Source organism: Uloborus diversus, chromosome 1 (assembly GCF_026930045.1).
Source record: "Uloborus diversus isolate 005 chromosome 1, Udiv.v.3.1, whole genome shotgun sequence".
NCBI lineage: Eukaryota > Metazoa > Arthropoda > Arachnida > Araneae > Uloboridae > Uloborus > Uloborus diversus.
The window spans coordinates 255,755,840-255,771,495 of NC_072731.1; the positions used below are offsets into that span (position 1 = coordinate 255,755,840).

The 15,656-nt window shown below is 34.1% G+C and overlaps 1 protein-coding gene across 1 annotated transcript; it reads left to right on the forward strand.

The window, feature by feature from the left end:
• Positions 1–15,367, forward strand: LOC129227019 (uncharacterized). Its single transcript, XM_054861654.1, has 6 exons — positions 1–126; positions 1,428–1,474; positions 6,674–6,784; positions 10,279–10,323; positions 12,789–12,848; positions 15,213–15,367. Exons 1-6 carry the CDS (start codon positions 24–26, stop codon positions 15,267–15,269), a joined length of 423 nt encoding a protein of 140 aa, XP_054717629.1. The 5' UTR covers positions 1–23; the 3' UTR covers positions 15,270–15,367.
• Positions 15,368–15,656: the final 289 nt, after the last annotated feature.

The following is a 15,656-nucleotide window of genomic DNA, read 5'->3' on the forward strand; positions in this document are numbered from 1 at the left end:
TGCTGTATTTGCGTATCAAGTTTATGTGGTTGGTTGGTGTTACTCTTTTAGCGTCTAGTCAAATAATCAAAGGAGCAGATGACCGTGCTATGTACGAATGTATAATGTTTCAAATCTGCGAATGCGGTGAGTAAATACTGAAATATGATAGTTTTCATTTTATTATTTTTTTCATGAAAAATATTTCAGCAAGGCATACTTTACCTACTAATGACTGCATCTTTTAATTGCTACTCGACTACTTTCAAACTGGTCCATGGTCACATTTGGGCCACCGACCTTTTGTGGTGCCCCAGTCATTTCATCATAAGGGCAGTTAAAAATAGCTCTGACTGTTTGCAGTTAAACTAAATAAAAGCTTGTAAGAGAAATTAATTGTAGTTATCAAAGAAGAAGTTGTCTATGATGCACAGCAATTTTCATTTATGATTATGTTATGCATTCAGCAGTCGCTGTCGCGTGTTGTTTTTATTGATTCAAAAAGATAAACCGGTTGAATACTGATATCGTACATGTTTTTTAATGTTTTGAATGGAATGATACTTTATCCAACTTTTTTGCGCTTCAAACTATTGTGAAAAATGTTGAAAGAGTTTGTGTTTGATGGCGTTTTCCTCAAATTAGCTCTATGACTTATTTTTCTTTTTTCATATCTGTTTCATGAACTTTGTCTTCGCAACACAGAAAAGAAAAAAAAAAATCGTTGAATCTTTTTTTTTTGAAAATAATGTATGTGATTTCTACAATGTATGTTTTTAATGACCACGCTGCTCACTGATGTTTTATGTACGTAATGAGTAAATTAACATTTAAAAATAAGAGGGTATACACTTTCCTTCAAATAAGATGTTACAAGGTTTAGCAATAAAACAATTGCAAACTAATATGTGATTGACCTTACGACACCGACTCAGAGGCTTCCCCGATGGGAGGTCACAGGAGGTTAATGTCACCTCCAAAAATGTCCTAATTCGGCAAATTTTGTCTGACGATTCGCCAAAATGATCATCATTCGACGAAATGTGGAGTTCTATTCGGCAAAATTATCATCAATCGAAGAAATTTGGAGTTCCACTCGACAAGTTGAAATCCCCTCCCTAAAAAGTTTGTTTGGGTACTGACTACGTCCTTTCTACACACTTACCTGCTATAGCGGGTACCTATCGTAGGTTTTTAATGCTGTTCTGTTCAGAAGTACTATTTGCGTGAACGGGATTTTCCGCTTTCCTTATCTGTTCTTGCATTGATTCCATCCTTCATGATTTGGTAGTTCGGATTTAAGAAGATAACGTTTAAGTTAGTTTAGTAAAGAACGTTTAAAGTTAGTAGAAAAAAATATTAATCTATTTCTGTAAAACTAAGCTGTTGTTATTTGAATTTCAAAATTCTTGCCATCGTTCATGCTGATAATTAAAAATATTTTTCAGGTCATATTGATTACTACATAGATTGCTTCGATAAAGCTCCAGAAATGGTTTGTATGCATTCTTAAAATGTTGCACTCTCTTTAATCTACGCTATCAGTTTGGACTCAAAAAATAATTTCAAGAAAGTGATTTTTTTTTCATAGTTTATTCTTTTTTAGATTATACACGTTATAATTAGAAAACAAAATGAAAAATTAATTTGAATTTTGACATTTGGAATTCAAATTATGTTTATCGCAATCACGCGTGTGTTTGTGTCTGTGTGCAGGCATGAGTGTGTGTAGGTGTGTTTGTGTGTGTGATTGTGTAGGTGTGTGTGTGTATGTGTGTGTGTGTATGTGTGTGTAGGTGTGTATGTAGGCATGTGTGTGTGAGTATATGTGTGTGTGTGTATGTGTGTGTAGGTGTGTATGTAGGCATGTGTGTGTGAGTATATGTGTGTGTGTATGTGTGTGTGTGTGTAGGTGTGTATGTAGGCATGTGTGTGTGTATGTATGTGCGTAGGTGTGTGTGTAGGTGTTTGCGTATGTGTGTTTGTGTCTGTGTGTGTAGGTGTGTATGTATGCGTGTGTGTGTAGCATATATGGACGCAACCTGTAGACGATTTTTGCTAGAGGAGTAGCATCGTGAGGCCGGTCGACGGTGGTGCTGCAGAGGGAGGCGGGGGAAAACGAAATCATAGGAATTCAAAACAGTCAAGTGAGAACAATAAGCAATCGTAATTGCTCAAAAAAAAAAGAAAAAAAAAAAGAAATGGTTTTAAGTAATGTTTGATACTAGTTGACTAGTTTTTCAACTAGTTTACCACTTTAAATTTTTACTAGTCTAACTGTCAGTTAAAGTATTTTTAAAAACTATTACCAAATATACCAGGAGTGATCTCCGCCCTTACAACAAGGGTGCACTCTTAATACCACAAAGCCCCCCTCCAACCGGGATCTCCCCCACAAAAAGTGAAAACTATCCCTAAAAAATTTCGATGGCGCAGTCTGCACCATGACCTTTCCACTTCCTCCTAAGTGGGCACCCCTGAATTTACAACTACTCAAAAAACGGTAAAAAAAAAAATCTCTTAATAAAAAGCAAAACTCATATTTTTGCAGATAAGTATTTTCTTGGGAGGGCGGAGTTACAACAGCTTACTCGTGCGGGAAAGGGCTTTTGAGTTTAACTTACCTGAAGAGCAAGTACAGAAATAAGTTAAATAGTGCGTTGTCGTTTGTTGAGGATGATTTAAGGGTCTATTTGACCAACCTGAAGTCAAACATTGGTGTGTTTGGCACTAGTTTAACTAGTATTTCAAATACTTTTAGTTTTTACTAGTCTGAAAAATACGGTGTTACAAGGTGCAGTCTCCGATACCACATTAAAAATCCGGGACATAACCGAAAAATGTAATTGTAACTTCCTTCGCTAATATGGCCTAAACGACTAAATCACTCTTACACGAAATGGTCAAAACATTTAAAACCCCTTCATAAATTAGTTACAGTAGTGGTAAAAAAATTGCATTACTCGCGCCGCAAAGGAAAGGAATATCATTCCCACTACACTCAACACACAGTCAAGCATCCCGTATCCCAGATGATTTGGGGGTGTATTTCTGATAAAGGGATGGGCTTCACTTTGTGCAAGGAACAGTAAACGCTCAGGTGTATATTGGCATTTTGGAGTAGAAATTGCTTCCTACTATCCGGGATCACTTTACTTCAGCTCCAAACGTCATTTCCCAGGATGATTCTGTTCCGTGCTATAGGGCAAAACTGGTAAGTAACAATTTAGAAGCCTTTATCCTGCCATTAGACTTAAATTGACATGGGGTTGAGTATTTTTTTTTTCTCTAAAATCACACGCAGGTTCGGGAATGGAAAAATGAGCATGGTGTCCGCAGTTTGCCTTGGCCCGGAAACAGCCCGATCTACGTAAACAATGATCGGATTCCTGCTGTTAAATGTTTATTTCATAAGTTTTGCAGAATTTCACATACATTCATCGTTAATCGGTCGACCAAAACTTCTCACGTAATCCCATTGTTGTGAAAACGCGAGGGTGATGCAATTTTTTTTTTTACCAGCACTGTATATCCAAAGTAGTCTATTAGAACATCAGAAGGAGTGACAAAAGCAAGTTCTTGTTCTTCAGAAAAAGATGTCAGAGGGTGATTAACAGAAATTCAAAATTATGTTGCCGAAAAAAGTCGTGACTCCCATTTTTAGTGCACCACAATGCGGATGAAACAAATTTCCAAATTAGCGTTAAAAGTGGCCAAGTGTTAGCAGAAAAAGGCGCAAAAAATGTCTATAATGTTGAACAATCTGAAGTATAAGAGTCGATTACAGTTTTATTCACCTTTTAGGCTGCAGGAAATGTCTGCTGTCCATTTATTATTTATCCGTATCAAAGATTGCCTGAAAAAATTTCTGATTCTAGCAGCTAACGAAATATTTGACCTAGTTAATAAAGCCAAACGCAATTTATTTCGAGATTTTGAAGACTATCCTATTAGATTTAAGTTTAATGTTTTGTTTTGATTATTTATTTACGCTTTAAGTCTAATTTATCATTTTAAGGTACTGGGCAATCACTGTGCTGTGATGTGGGCAATTAGTGTATGCACTGGGCAATGACTGTACTTTATAGGTTATTGTAAGTTTGTTTTATCATATACTATTGGTACCCGCACGGCTTTGCCCGTAGTAGAAAAGTAAAAGGTCTCTTGGTTCGCCTGTATATTTACAAATAATTTATGGTGAATTTCTCTCCGGTTGGCTTGCCCATGTTACGGTTCCACGTTATTATAATTTCGTAATTTACTCTTCCATGTTATGATAATTCTGCTCAAGAAAAAATATTCTTAGAATTGGAATAGAAAAAGAACAGAATTGAATTTTCGAAAAATCGCTTTGGGGTGCTCACCTCCATGCTACAAACTAATTTTGTGCCAAATTTCATAAAAATTGGTCGAACGGTCTAGGCGCTATGCGCGTCACAGAGGTCCTGACAGACAGAGAGAGATCCGGACAGTGAGAGATCCAGACAGAGAGACTTTCAGCTTTATTATTAGTAAAGATCTAACATATGTAAGTATCTGAAATATGTAAGTTTTAACTTAAAACCATTAATATTCTGTTGGAGAGTTTATTTGGTAATAAGGAAAAAGTAATAAATGTTTGATAGTTAGAATACTTTTTCATTTTTTGATGTTAATGTGTTTGAAGTCCTTAAGTGGGCAATAGCTATACGGTTTACTCTATTTCATTTTGTATTTGTTTCTGCTGCGATGTTTTATAATGCACAGTTTTTTTTTTTTTGAAATTTGCGATTCGAACGTGGGACAGTTACCGACATGATTTTGGAGCAACACAAAGAGTTCCAATGTCATATATTGAAGTAAAACCTCAAAATTTTCTCATGGATTACATGTGCAGTGAAGTTTCATCATCATCATCATAGTTGGCTCAACAGCCCAGGGTGGGCCAAGGCCTTCCTTTGGAGAATCTTCCAAGACGTCCTACTTTTTGCCTGGGGTTTCCAATTTTTAACTTTGAGAATATCGAAGTCAGATTCAACAGAATCCAACCATCTCATTTTTGGTCGTCCCCTTCCTCGAATTGTCACAGGTTTTGCAGCAAAAACTTTTTTTACTGGGTTTTCTTCGTTCATTCGAGAGACATGGGCCGCCCAGTTCATTCTCCTAATTTTTATGCTTTTTATTATGTCAGGTTCTCTAAACAATCTGTAAATTTCAAGATTGAATCGTCGTCTCCAGACACCGTTCTCATTGATGCCTCCAAAAATGCTTCTTAAAACATTTCTCTCAAAAATTAATATCTTGTGCTCTCCGGATTTAGTCAAAGGCCATGTTTCAGAAGCATAACTTAGAACTGGCCTAATAAGAGTCTTATAAACCAAGATCTTTGTTTTTCTTGAAATCAAAGACGATCTGAAGATGGGGCGTAGTCCAAAAAAGGCCTTGTTTGCCAACGTTATTCGGTTCTGTATTTCTGAGATTATGTCATTTTTGTTGTTAACACAGGACCCAAGGTACGTAAAACTGCTAACGATTTCAAATGAATGAGTACCAATTTCTAAACATGTGTTCCTGTCATTTGGCGGAATTTTTTGTACAGGCATATACTTGGTCTTGGAGTCATTTATTTTTAGTCCCATTCGACCAGCAGCTATCTCCAAAGAAGAAAAAGCCTCTTCCAAGGCTGGTACAGTCCTAGCAACTATATCAATATCATCAGCATAGGCTAAGATCTGAACTGATTGCAGTGAAGTTTATTGTATGAAAAAAAAAAAAAAAACTTTTTGGTTTTTAATTGGAAGTGCTAAAGAAATTCATCTGGGACTTAAATTAGCACTTTTCCTGATATTCACCCGCATGCATAAATGTTATTGTAATATTCGTTTTACTCGCATCCATTGATATAATGCATCCATTGTTAGGGCAAACCTAACCTGACAGCGTCGTAATGCTGTGATTAGGATCTGCGTACTCTTCACGATGCTGCCAGGCTAGGTTTGCCTCAACTATAGTGAAAAAGAAAATCTTTTTAACTGAAACATACATTTGGAAAGACGTGGTTTAGGATAACAATTTTTACCTGTTTACGTTTAAAAAGTTTCTTGTTATGCCATAATTTTAGTGCCTAGAATCCCTAGCTTTGTCTTTGAAGATTGGCAAACAAGGATTTGGCTCACATTAGTCACATAGTCATGTTTTAAGTCTAGCATTGTTCAAAAAATTGGACTGAATTTTGCAATTATTGTTATGATACTCGGTGTTTTTTTTTTTTTTTTTTTTGAAGGTTCATTTACTTATAGATATTAAGAAAAATAAATTGCTTATCTTACGGGTTAAAAATCATTATAAATAAATGATGACAAAAATTAGCGTACATACTTTATTAGTTGGTACCTTTTACTAACTGGATCAGTTTTTTTCGAGTAAAAGAAAAAAAAAAAACGGTGCATGAAAGTTTTTCAAACTTTACCTGTCCGTCGGGATAAAAAAGGTTGAGAAAGCTGCTCTTTGATCATAAGTAACTAAGTTTCGAATTTGAAACAATTCATAAAGAACTGTGAAAAGTTAAATTTATTTTTGTTTTTTGACATTTAAAATCTATTGTAAAAGTGCTTTATTGAACTTCCATTAAAAATAAAAGTTCAAAGTTTGTATGTTGTCTATGACTATGTATGTTTGTATGTCTATAAACCAAACTTTTGGTTCTCTTTTTTAGTTGCGAAATCGTACGGCATCTGCTCTCCATGGCTGTAACTTTGGATTTCTTGAACAATACGACCCACCAACAATAGAAAACACTTCTTGTGGTCTTGACAGGGATACATTCGTAAGTAATTGTTTTTGAATTCTTCGAAGGCTATTTTAGTATGACCTAGTTTAATTTATGACGTATCAGTAACATAACACTTTTCTCCTTTTCAAGTTTTTAAAGTTCATTATTTCTTTTTGTCATTCTCAAACACAGCACGCTGTTCACACTTCTTAATTTTAACAATTTTTTCAGAATGGGGTCGTTTCCAAAATTTTAAAAGTATTTTTTTCTGAAAGAGCATGCTTAAAAACAGGATCTGACCATTTTTTTTAAATAATTTGTTTTTGTTTAATATTTTTTAAAAACTACTTAATTCGGTTCGCTTTCATTGTTTACGCTTCTGTCGTGTGACATCACAAATGATGAAATGCCATTCAGTGTTGCCAATCACAGAGCAAAATATTTAAGTCGCATCTTTACTCACGTGTATTGGCAACGATAGGATTGATAGCAAGCATAAAGCGCAATTTTAATTCGCTGCTTGATTATCATAACGTGGAAACGTGGTAGAAAGATGCGCCAAATTGCATCATTTGTAACGTCATAAAGACCACGCCTTGTTTTCAAAATCGGACATTTAAAAAAATTTATTAAAAAATAACTGTTGGGAAAATGAAAGTATTTTCTAGGTCCATGTTATTTTTTTTTACTCATTATATCAATTTCAGTGACTAAAAGTAGTACTTTTGACTGGAGGAAACCACCTTATTGGAAGTTAAAATTACATTTCGAAATCTGCTGCTGAGACGATCTTAAAAGCGAAAGATTGTTAATTAATTTTATTACTTTATATTACAGCTATATGTGTTCTGAAAACGATATTAATTACATTGTTAAAATGCGTAAACACAACCTAGTTGATGATTAAAATTCTGGCAAAATATAGTAAGCACCTTATTTCTGCAGCGAATTTGAAGCTTAATCTAGGATTTAAATTTTAACACTCATGTTCAGTGTATGATTTAAATTTATCCGAAATAATGACATTACCTTTCTAATGCTCTGCATTAAAAGTTGTTTAAGTTTGTTTGAATTTAAAATCGGGTTTGAATTTAGTTTTGGAATATGTGATACCCCCCCTCCTCTTAATACATTGAATCATACACCTTGTTTCAGGCGGATTTAATCGCCCTGCACAAAGGACACTTAACAGAACCTCAAAATTAGGGGAGAGCCAAATTAAATTTTTAAAATTAAATTTTTAAATATTTAGACAAGTTTAGAGTAAAAACAAAAAATAAAAGAAAAAAATATGTTCGTTAAATATTTATATCATTAATACACACACACACACACACACACACACACACACACACACACACACACACATATATATATATATATATATATATATATATATATATATATATAATAAAATTGAAAAATATTGAAAAAACCACACCAAAAGCCCATAGATGCGCAACGCAGCAAAACTAAAAAGCGGAGTAAAAATAAAATTAACCAAACAGAATTTCAAATATCTATATATATAATTCTCTTATGTGCCGGCAAATGAAGGGGTGAATTTCTAAACCTCTGTTGGCAACACTTCGCCGATAAATCATGTAAACAAACTTCTACGTTGTTTTGAAATCTTGAATCACAGAATACTCAACGAACTTTTTTTTTTTTTTTGAGATGAGTTAGAGTCGGGCTGTGGCCCATTTCAACCTTAATCAGCAAAGAAAAGCTCAAAGAAGGCAGGAAACCGTTCTTGAATCCAATTTAAGACGAGCCATTTCCAGAGTTGTATTCTCTGATTCGCTGCCGATAATTTTTAGCGGCTGGGGAATTTTCAGTCAGCAGTTCCTTCAACAGATCAGGTGCGTCACACAATGCCGGTAACCGCACCTTTCCGTCATGGCAACATTTAGTATATTTATTTGCAGTATTACGCTCTTTCTGCCAATAAAGAGCACCACAAAATTCGCATTCTTCACACATTGCTCCACAATCATGTTCATCGGCAATGTTGTTTTGAACGCGTAGGCGCTTTGAGCGTCGTCTATTCTCTGCTTCAGTACGACAGTTCAGTTCAAAATGAATAACCGAGAAAGAATTTACTTTATTCCTTTTATTCTCAGCTGAAAGGTTTCGCCAAATTTGTTTAGGGTTATAGTAGTTTTAGTATTGTGCAAGCAAAGTAGCCTTGGCGAGTTTTCGCGTTTTTAGTTAAACCATTTTTTGTTCGTGACGTGGCAAGGATTCAGAATAACAACAAGAAGGACAAACGTTTGAGAAAATATGTTTGGTGCTCTCTGAGCCTGTTTTTAGTCATGGCCAGCTCTATGTGGCATTATCAAGAACAAGATCTTTTGAAGCAGTGTCAGTTGTGGCTCCCAAACGGGACATTTTTAATTGTGTATATGAGGAAGTTTTCTCAGATTAGAATATATAAGAGTGTAAATATGTAAATATATAAGAGTGTAAATAATGTAAATACATCCCTCGGGGGAGCCTGTAACCCCTAGAGGGCGCGTCCCCAGGTGGCGGATAGGGGAATGCCTTCATTGGTTTTCCAATGGGTGGTAGAAGGGAAATAAAATACCTTCCGCGGACCAACAGGTAGAAGTGCAATCTCTCCAAAGCAATGACAGACACTTTTGTATCTATAATGGTAAAGTTGTGCACATTGCCAAGGCAGTCATCTTACATACAGCAAAGTTAAACTGTCGAAAATCTGGCTAAAGCAGACAAATTAACATTATGAACGTAATTTTCATATTGGTTAAATGGATGGTGACCTAAATGCAATTACCAACTTTAATTTTTACGGAAAATTTTAGCTAGGCTAATGTATTGGCATACAGCGAGCGAGCGAAGCGAGCATGGATCGCGAAGCGATCCACAGGGAACTGCGTAAGCAGTTCCGGGGGTTGGCGAGCGATAGCGAGCAGGGGGCGATAGCCCCCTAGTTAAACAAATTACATAAAATTAATGACGATAAAAAGGAAAATTGCAAACAGCTATTAAATAGGAAAAGATAAAGTATGAATCCAGAGCTCATCAGCCGTGGAGGATTAATTATGATCAAAAGACCAAAAATTTAACTATGAATTAAAAGAGTATGTTTAAGCTCCAGTACATGCAATATAGAGTAACATTGGGCAAAAGCACCATTTGCTAAACTAAAAACAATAAACTAGAGCTCAAACCTAAAACTAAAAGCTTTGGGTTTTATATATATACTTATATAAAATATAGGAATTATACTGTCCGTAATGTGATCCTAGTAAGTACGAGTATTTCCTGGGTAATCAAATAATTATGCGTACGTGTTCTTGCGTTTAGTTTCAATACATATTTGTAAAATAAGAAAACTGAATGTGTATTCCTTTTACATAGAATTAAATAAAAACAAAAATGATTGCCATAAATGTGTGATTAATGTTTTTTTCTGCGTGTTCCATTTAATGTTTTCAAATTAAAAAAAAAAAATCTTTAGTTGCAATACGAAAATATAATTTAAAGGTTTTATGCCGTAATATGATTTTTGTTTTGTTTTCTAGTATCCATGTTTTAGTGAAGCTTACAACTCCATGAAAAACTACGAAGTAATTATCTTTATTCATATTATCTTGCTTGAAAAATTGCAAAAAACTTAGCCGAAAAAACAATTAAAAATGTATTACCTAATTTCTGAATATTAATTCCCTTGTGCATATATGCAGCCATGTATGTTTCCAAAGTATTTGAATTATTCAATGGTTATCTTTACTAATATTATAAAGAAGAGGGCGGATTTTTGTGTGTTTATATGTTCGAAGTAATCTCCGGAACCACTGCACCTATTTGAAAAATTCTTTCTCTATATGAAAGGTGCTTTCTTACTGAGTAACATAGGCTATAACTCGAAAAAAATCCGATAAATAGTTCTTTTTGTATTCAAATTTAGGCCCAAATTTCACGTAATTTGCCTATTATTGGCTATTAAAGGGGTGAAAAATTACTTGCACATATTCATATTATGAATCGTTAAAAAGGGTAGAATTTTGTGCGTTCTAAACAATTTATTTCAATGCTCTAACTTAATTACGGTGGGAGTAATTTGCGTTTTTAGCTCGAACTTTTTTAGGCTTAGCTGATATTTACGCACTACTTTCTTAGTTAAATCTATCAATAAAAAATGAAGGAATTGTCCCACAGTTTTCTTTTTGACAGCATTGGAAAAAGCGAGATTTTTTACTCCAGATCTCTCTCGACCTTTGGTCGAAAAACTTAGCTTCTATCTTCAAAGGAAAAAAAGTTACAAGCATTTTTAAATCAATTTCGAAATATATCATTTTGATTCAGGTTGTCAACCATTTTATTTCATGTTTCCATGGTTACGCTTTTAAAATTTATCTTTCGCATTTTAATTTCTTAAAAGTACTTTAATATCTGTCATCATTGTTTGGAAGGGTAATTTTGCATGGTGTTTTTTTTCTTTTATTTAAGTTATTCTTTAAGTTGTTAAGTTATTCTTTTAATTAATTGTTGAATATATGTCACTTGAGACAATTTTTGTTCTCAAGGTAGACCGGGCAAAGTCGGGCAACACAGCTCTTAATACATAAAGATTTAAAAGCTACTGTTAATGTGATTTTATACCCTTTTGTTTGTTTGGCGAAACATTTATTATTTATTGGCAAAGAAAATACATCCGCTTCACTCGCAAAAGGGCTGGGTTCCGGTAGCGTGATCGCTTGGCACGTTAGGCGCTGAGCAGTTCAGTCTAGGATTATTGTTTTAAGGCAACCGTTATCGTAATTCCTTGTTTTGAAAGAAAAGAAACTTTTGATTTGTTTTTATCCGAGTGAAATGTACGACATTTTCTTCTTTTTTTCTGACGATGATTTTTGAACGTTCCACGGGTCGTTGTTTTTTTTCGTTAGACGGATGGATTATGATAGCGTGGTTGCTGGGCAGGTTTGGCGATAAACAATAGAGCTGCGGAATTATTTTACATTTGAAAGATATTATTTAATGTCTTTTTTTTTTTTTGTTTATTTGGCGAAATATTTTAAATTGAGGTAAAAACCGCTTCACCCGCTAAATAGAGTTTTAAAGCAACGGTAAATATAATTTAATGATTTGACGAAAAGTTTTAAATTCCAAAGAAACTTAAATAGTTTTTTTTTGAAAAGGTATGTAAGCATTTTATACAAAGAAAAACGATCATTTCACATCAGTGGGGAAGGGAGCGTCAATTTTTTTTTATTCAACGAACTTCCATTAAATTTTTAGCACGGGCATCGCTGCGCGGGTACTGCTAGTAGATTATATAAAATCAGACTTGTATTGATTAACCTAAAAATAAACCGTAACGAAAAACACATTAATTTTTAACCCCTAATTTGAAACATTACTTTTTCCATCGCAAATCTTTGGATAGCATTTTAATGTTTTCTATGGAAAGAATACGATGTATGGCATACAATTTAGTTTACTTTATCAAAGAGCATTTCAAATCTAGCATACCCCATGACTGTTTTCTTCCATCGCTGTACACTAAAAAAATTCCGAGACGTTCCTGGAAAATAATGGGTAGCTAATTTGCCTAATTTCATTCAAAAGCATATCTATGGGAAAAAATGGGAGGGGGGGGGGAGTTTCCCGCTAAAAGTTAGTGACCTTCCTGAAATTAAGCTGGAATCTTTCTGAAGAATTCAGAAACCGTCTCAATCAAATTTCAACTTCTGGAATAACTCAGGAACCTTCAGTGAAATCTTATACAGGGTGTTCCGTTTTAACCTGCAAGACCTATATTTTCGCAACCGTTAGTTAGAAGACGTCGTTAGTCTAGATCGCATTCTGATATCCCAACGAAGGAAACGCATAAACTACTTATCACACTTAAAAAGTGAAATTTCCACAGTGCATTACCAAATTTTCTTATAAGTAATACAGATAGCTAGGCGTTTATTGCAAATTTTCCAAATCATAAGTTTTCATAAAAATGTTTGAGCACTGTTTTCTTTGTAAGTCTCATGATATCAGAGAAGTTTTCTCACGAAAATATATTTTTCCCATTCATTAGCGGGAGACATCTCGTGATATAACAAGAGCAGGTGAAAAATATGAAATTGAAGACGGAAAGGTAGATATATTTATAAACTTCTTTTTTCTCTCTCACTAAAATTTTTACTATAAAAATAATTATGAATAATTACAATTTCCTATAAAATGCTACTCATTCACAAAACATTTTCTGACGTCATATTCCTTCTGTCCTTTCTTTTGTTTATATTATTTTACTTTTCACTAAAGTGACAAGCACCCCCCCCCCCCCCACACACACATTGTTTAGGGTTCCTCATCCTCCCGCTTTCTTTATATTCTTATCTTTCAATTTGACCCATTAACACCTTTCTTAGGGGCATAATACAAATATATGTATTTTTGGCACACATTCAGGCAAATTGTAAGTTTTTACTTTAAAAATAATAGCAAAGCATGGTCGCACTTGATTTGCTTACGCTTATTCGATTACGTAAAGCGTAAGCGAATAAAGTTATAATTCGCAACTCCAATAAACTATAGGGGGCGCTGCAGTCACTGTCTAATAGTGGATGGAAAAGGTAAAACAAACTAATGCCGTAACTTATAACTTGCTTTGACGCTTAGTGAATGACAGTAATTTTTTATCCTGTTTGTGGGAAGCTTTCTTTTCTATTCTTCTGAAATTGCATTACACCACAAACTGTCTGAAACCTGTAATTTACCCCAAAGAAAACACGTGGAATGGAATGTTTTACCTTTTTCGGTAGTATTGTTGATCACCGCAATGTAGCGTATTCGAGCTTTTCTGGAGTTGCGAATAAGTGACTGAAATTATTGCAAAAAAACTTTGCAGCCGTTGCCAATCTAAAGAAGCTAAGCATAAATAATCATTTAGTAACACAATACATTGTAGTTGTGTGTGATGAAGGCGAAATGGTACAAAGAAAAGTTACGTGAATACCGGAAAACTTTTCTTAACAATGATATCAAAGGAATAAGTTCTGTCACATGGCAGCTTTGAGAAGTTTTTTAGTCTTAAAACATTTATTTCAGACTTTACCAAAGTTTGTCTTAGGTAAAAGAAAACGCAAATGTTCAATATCTTTCAAAGATCATGACATTTTACATCTGAAGAAGTAATGCGAATTAAATCTATTACGAATGTCTGTTTGAATGTAGCAAATGCGTAGCTTTTATAGTTTTTTTAAAAAAAAACAAGTAAAATAATATCGGCGCTTGGGAAAAAGTTTAAATTTCACTATCATCAATATTTTTTACTTTTCTACTGAAAAACGCATCATTGCTGTCCAACGTATGTGTAAACTGATACAAAAAATAAATAAATAAATAAATAAAATAAATAAAATAAAAAAATAGAAATAAAAAAAAATAAAAAAAAAAGAAATAAAAATAAAATAAAAATTTGAATTTTTGACGCCTTGAATTGAAATTATGCTTTTCGCAATCAAATGTGTGTGTGTGTTTGTAGGCGTACGTGCGTGTGTGTGTGTGTCTAGGCGTCCGGGGGGATGAATGGGCAGATAGAAGTATCGGCAGATAGAAGTATGGACACCGGTCAAGTGAGAACAATAAGCAATTCGTGACTGCTCAAAAAAAAAAAGTTTGAAATTGAGCTTAGCGTTGAGTAGATTAGTTAGATTATTAAGTCCTTAATTGCAATCAGAAAACAGAATGATGCCTTCATATGTATACAGTTGTAATACATATTTTAAATCAAGTGGAATTTTGTAGTAAATTACCGCCCTAATCCAAGGCTAAGGCAGAAGTACATAAAATAAACCACCAGCTTAGTTATTCCATCCGAGGACTGCAGTTTCGTGCTTTTTAGCACTCATCAGTCCGAAATAGGAAGCAAATAGAGGTGCCAAGATAGTCAAACAACTAGTAGCTAATACAAAATTAGCACAAGAGACAGAGGTACCGCAGCAATGGTGCGGTTCAACTCAAAGATTGAAGGCAAAGCTGAGGTTTTCCGCCTCTAGCTCAGTTACTTCATATTCCGAGCTGATGAGGGCTGAAAAGCACGAAACTGCAGTCCTCGGATGGAATAACTGAGCTGGCGGTGTATTTTATGTAAAGTTGAATTTCTTTGAAGTTTTAAGTAAAATAGTATATTGTTTTCGTAATATTTGAGATTTCAGTAAAAATGTCCTTCCAATAATTGAAGGCAAGGGCTTGATTCTCAACTTTAATTTTTAACTTATTTTTCGCTAGTTTTATTAGTCTGAATTTTTTAAATTGAAGAATTAAGTTGTTCATTAAAAAATGGCACGTGGGCAAGCCATATCACTCTGAATTTTCGAAAGAGAATGAATTTTGAAAGTATTAGTTCTTAGCAAATTTCATTTTGAATTTAAATTAAAAGGGGGAAAAATAAATTATTAGCTTAGTTTTGCCAGTTCTGCTTCTAGATAATCTAATACATTTTGTGTTCTTACAGCGATGTTTAACGTCTTATCTTGCACGATGTCTGGATGAGACCAATGAATGCTTCTGATGCAATCTCGTTGCAAACGAAAAATCAAACAAATTAAGAGATCCAGCTAATAGTGTACTGTACAATTATTTCATCAATTGTAAACTGAAATATTAAAGTTTATCCGTAACAGCAGATTGTATATTTGTCTCCTTTCGTCTGATGATTCCTTTTTCGTAGCATTCAATGCCGTAAAATCGGCAGAAAAAAAAATGTTTACTAACTCCAAAAATTGGCGAATTTCATTTCTGATTATTTTACAACTTCTAAACTCAACAATAATGCTTTTTCCTCTGAAAGGCCTCTTTCCATTAAAATATCCTTCATTTTGGATCAGGGATAAAAAAAAGTTTATGCCTTGGCTAGAGGTGTAAAATTTTCGGAAATTTCGAAGTGGTGGGAAAAAAA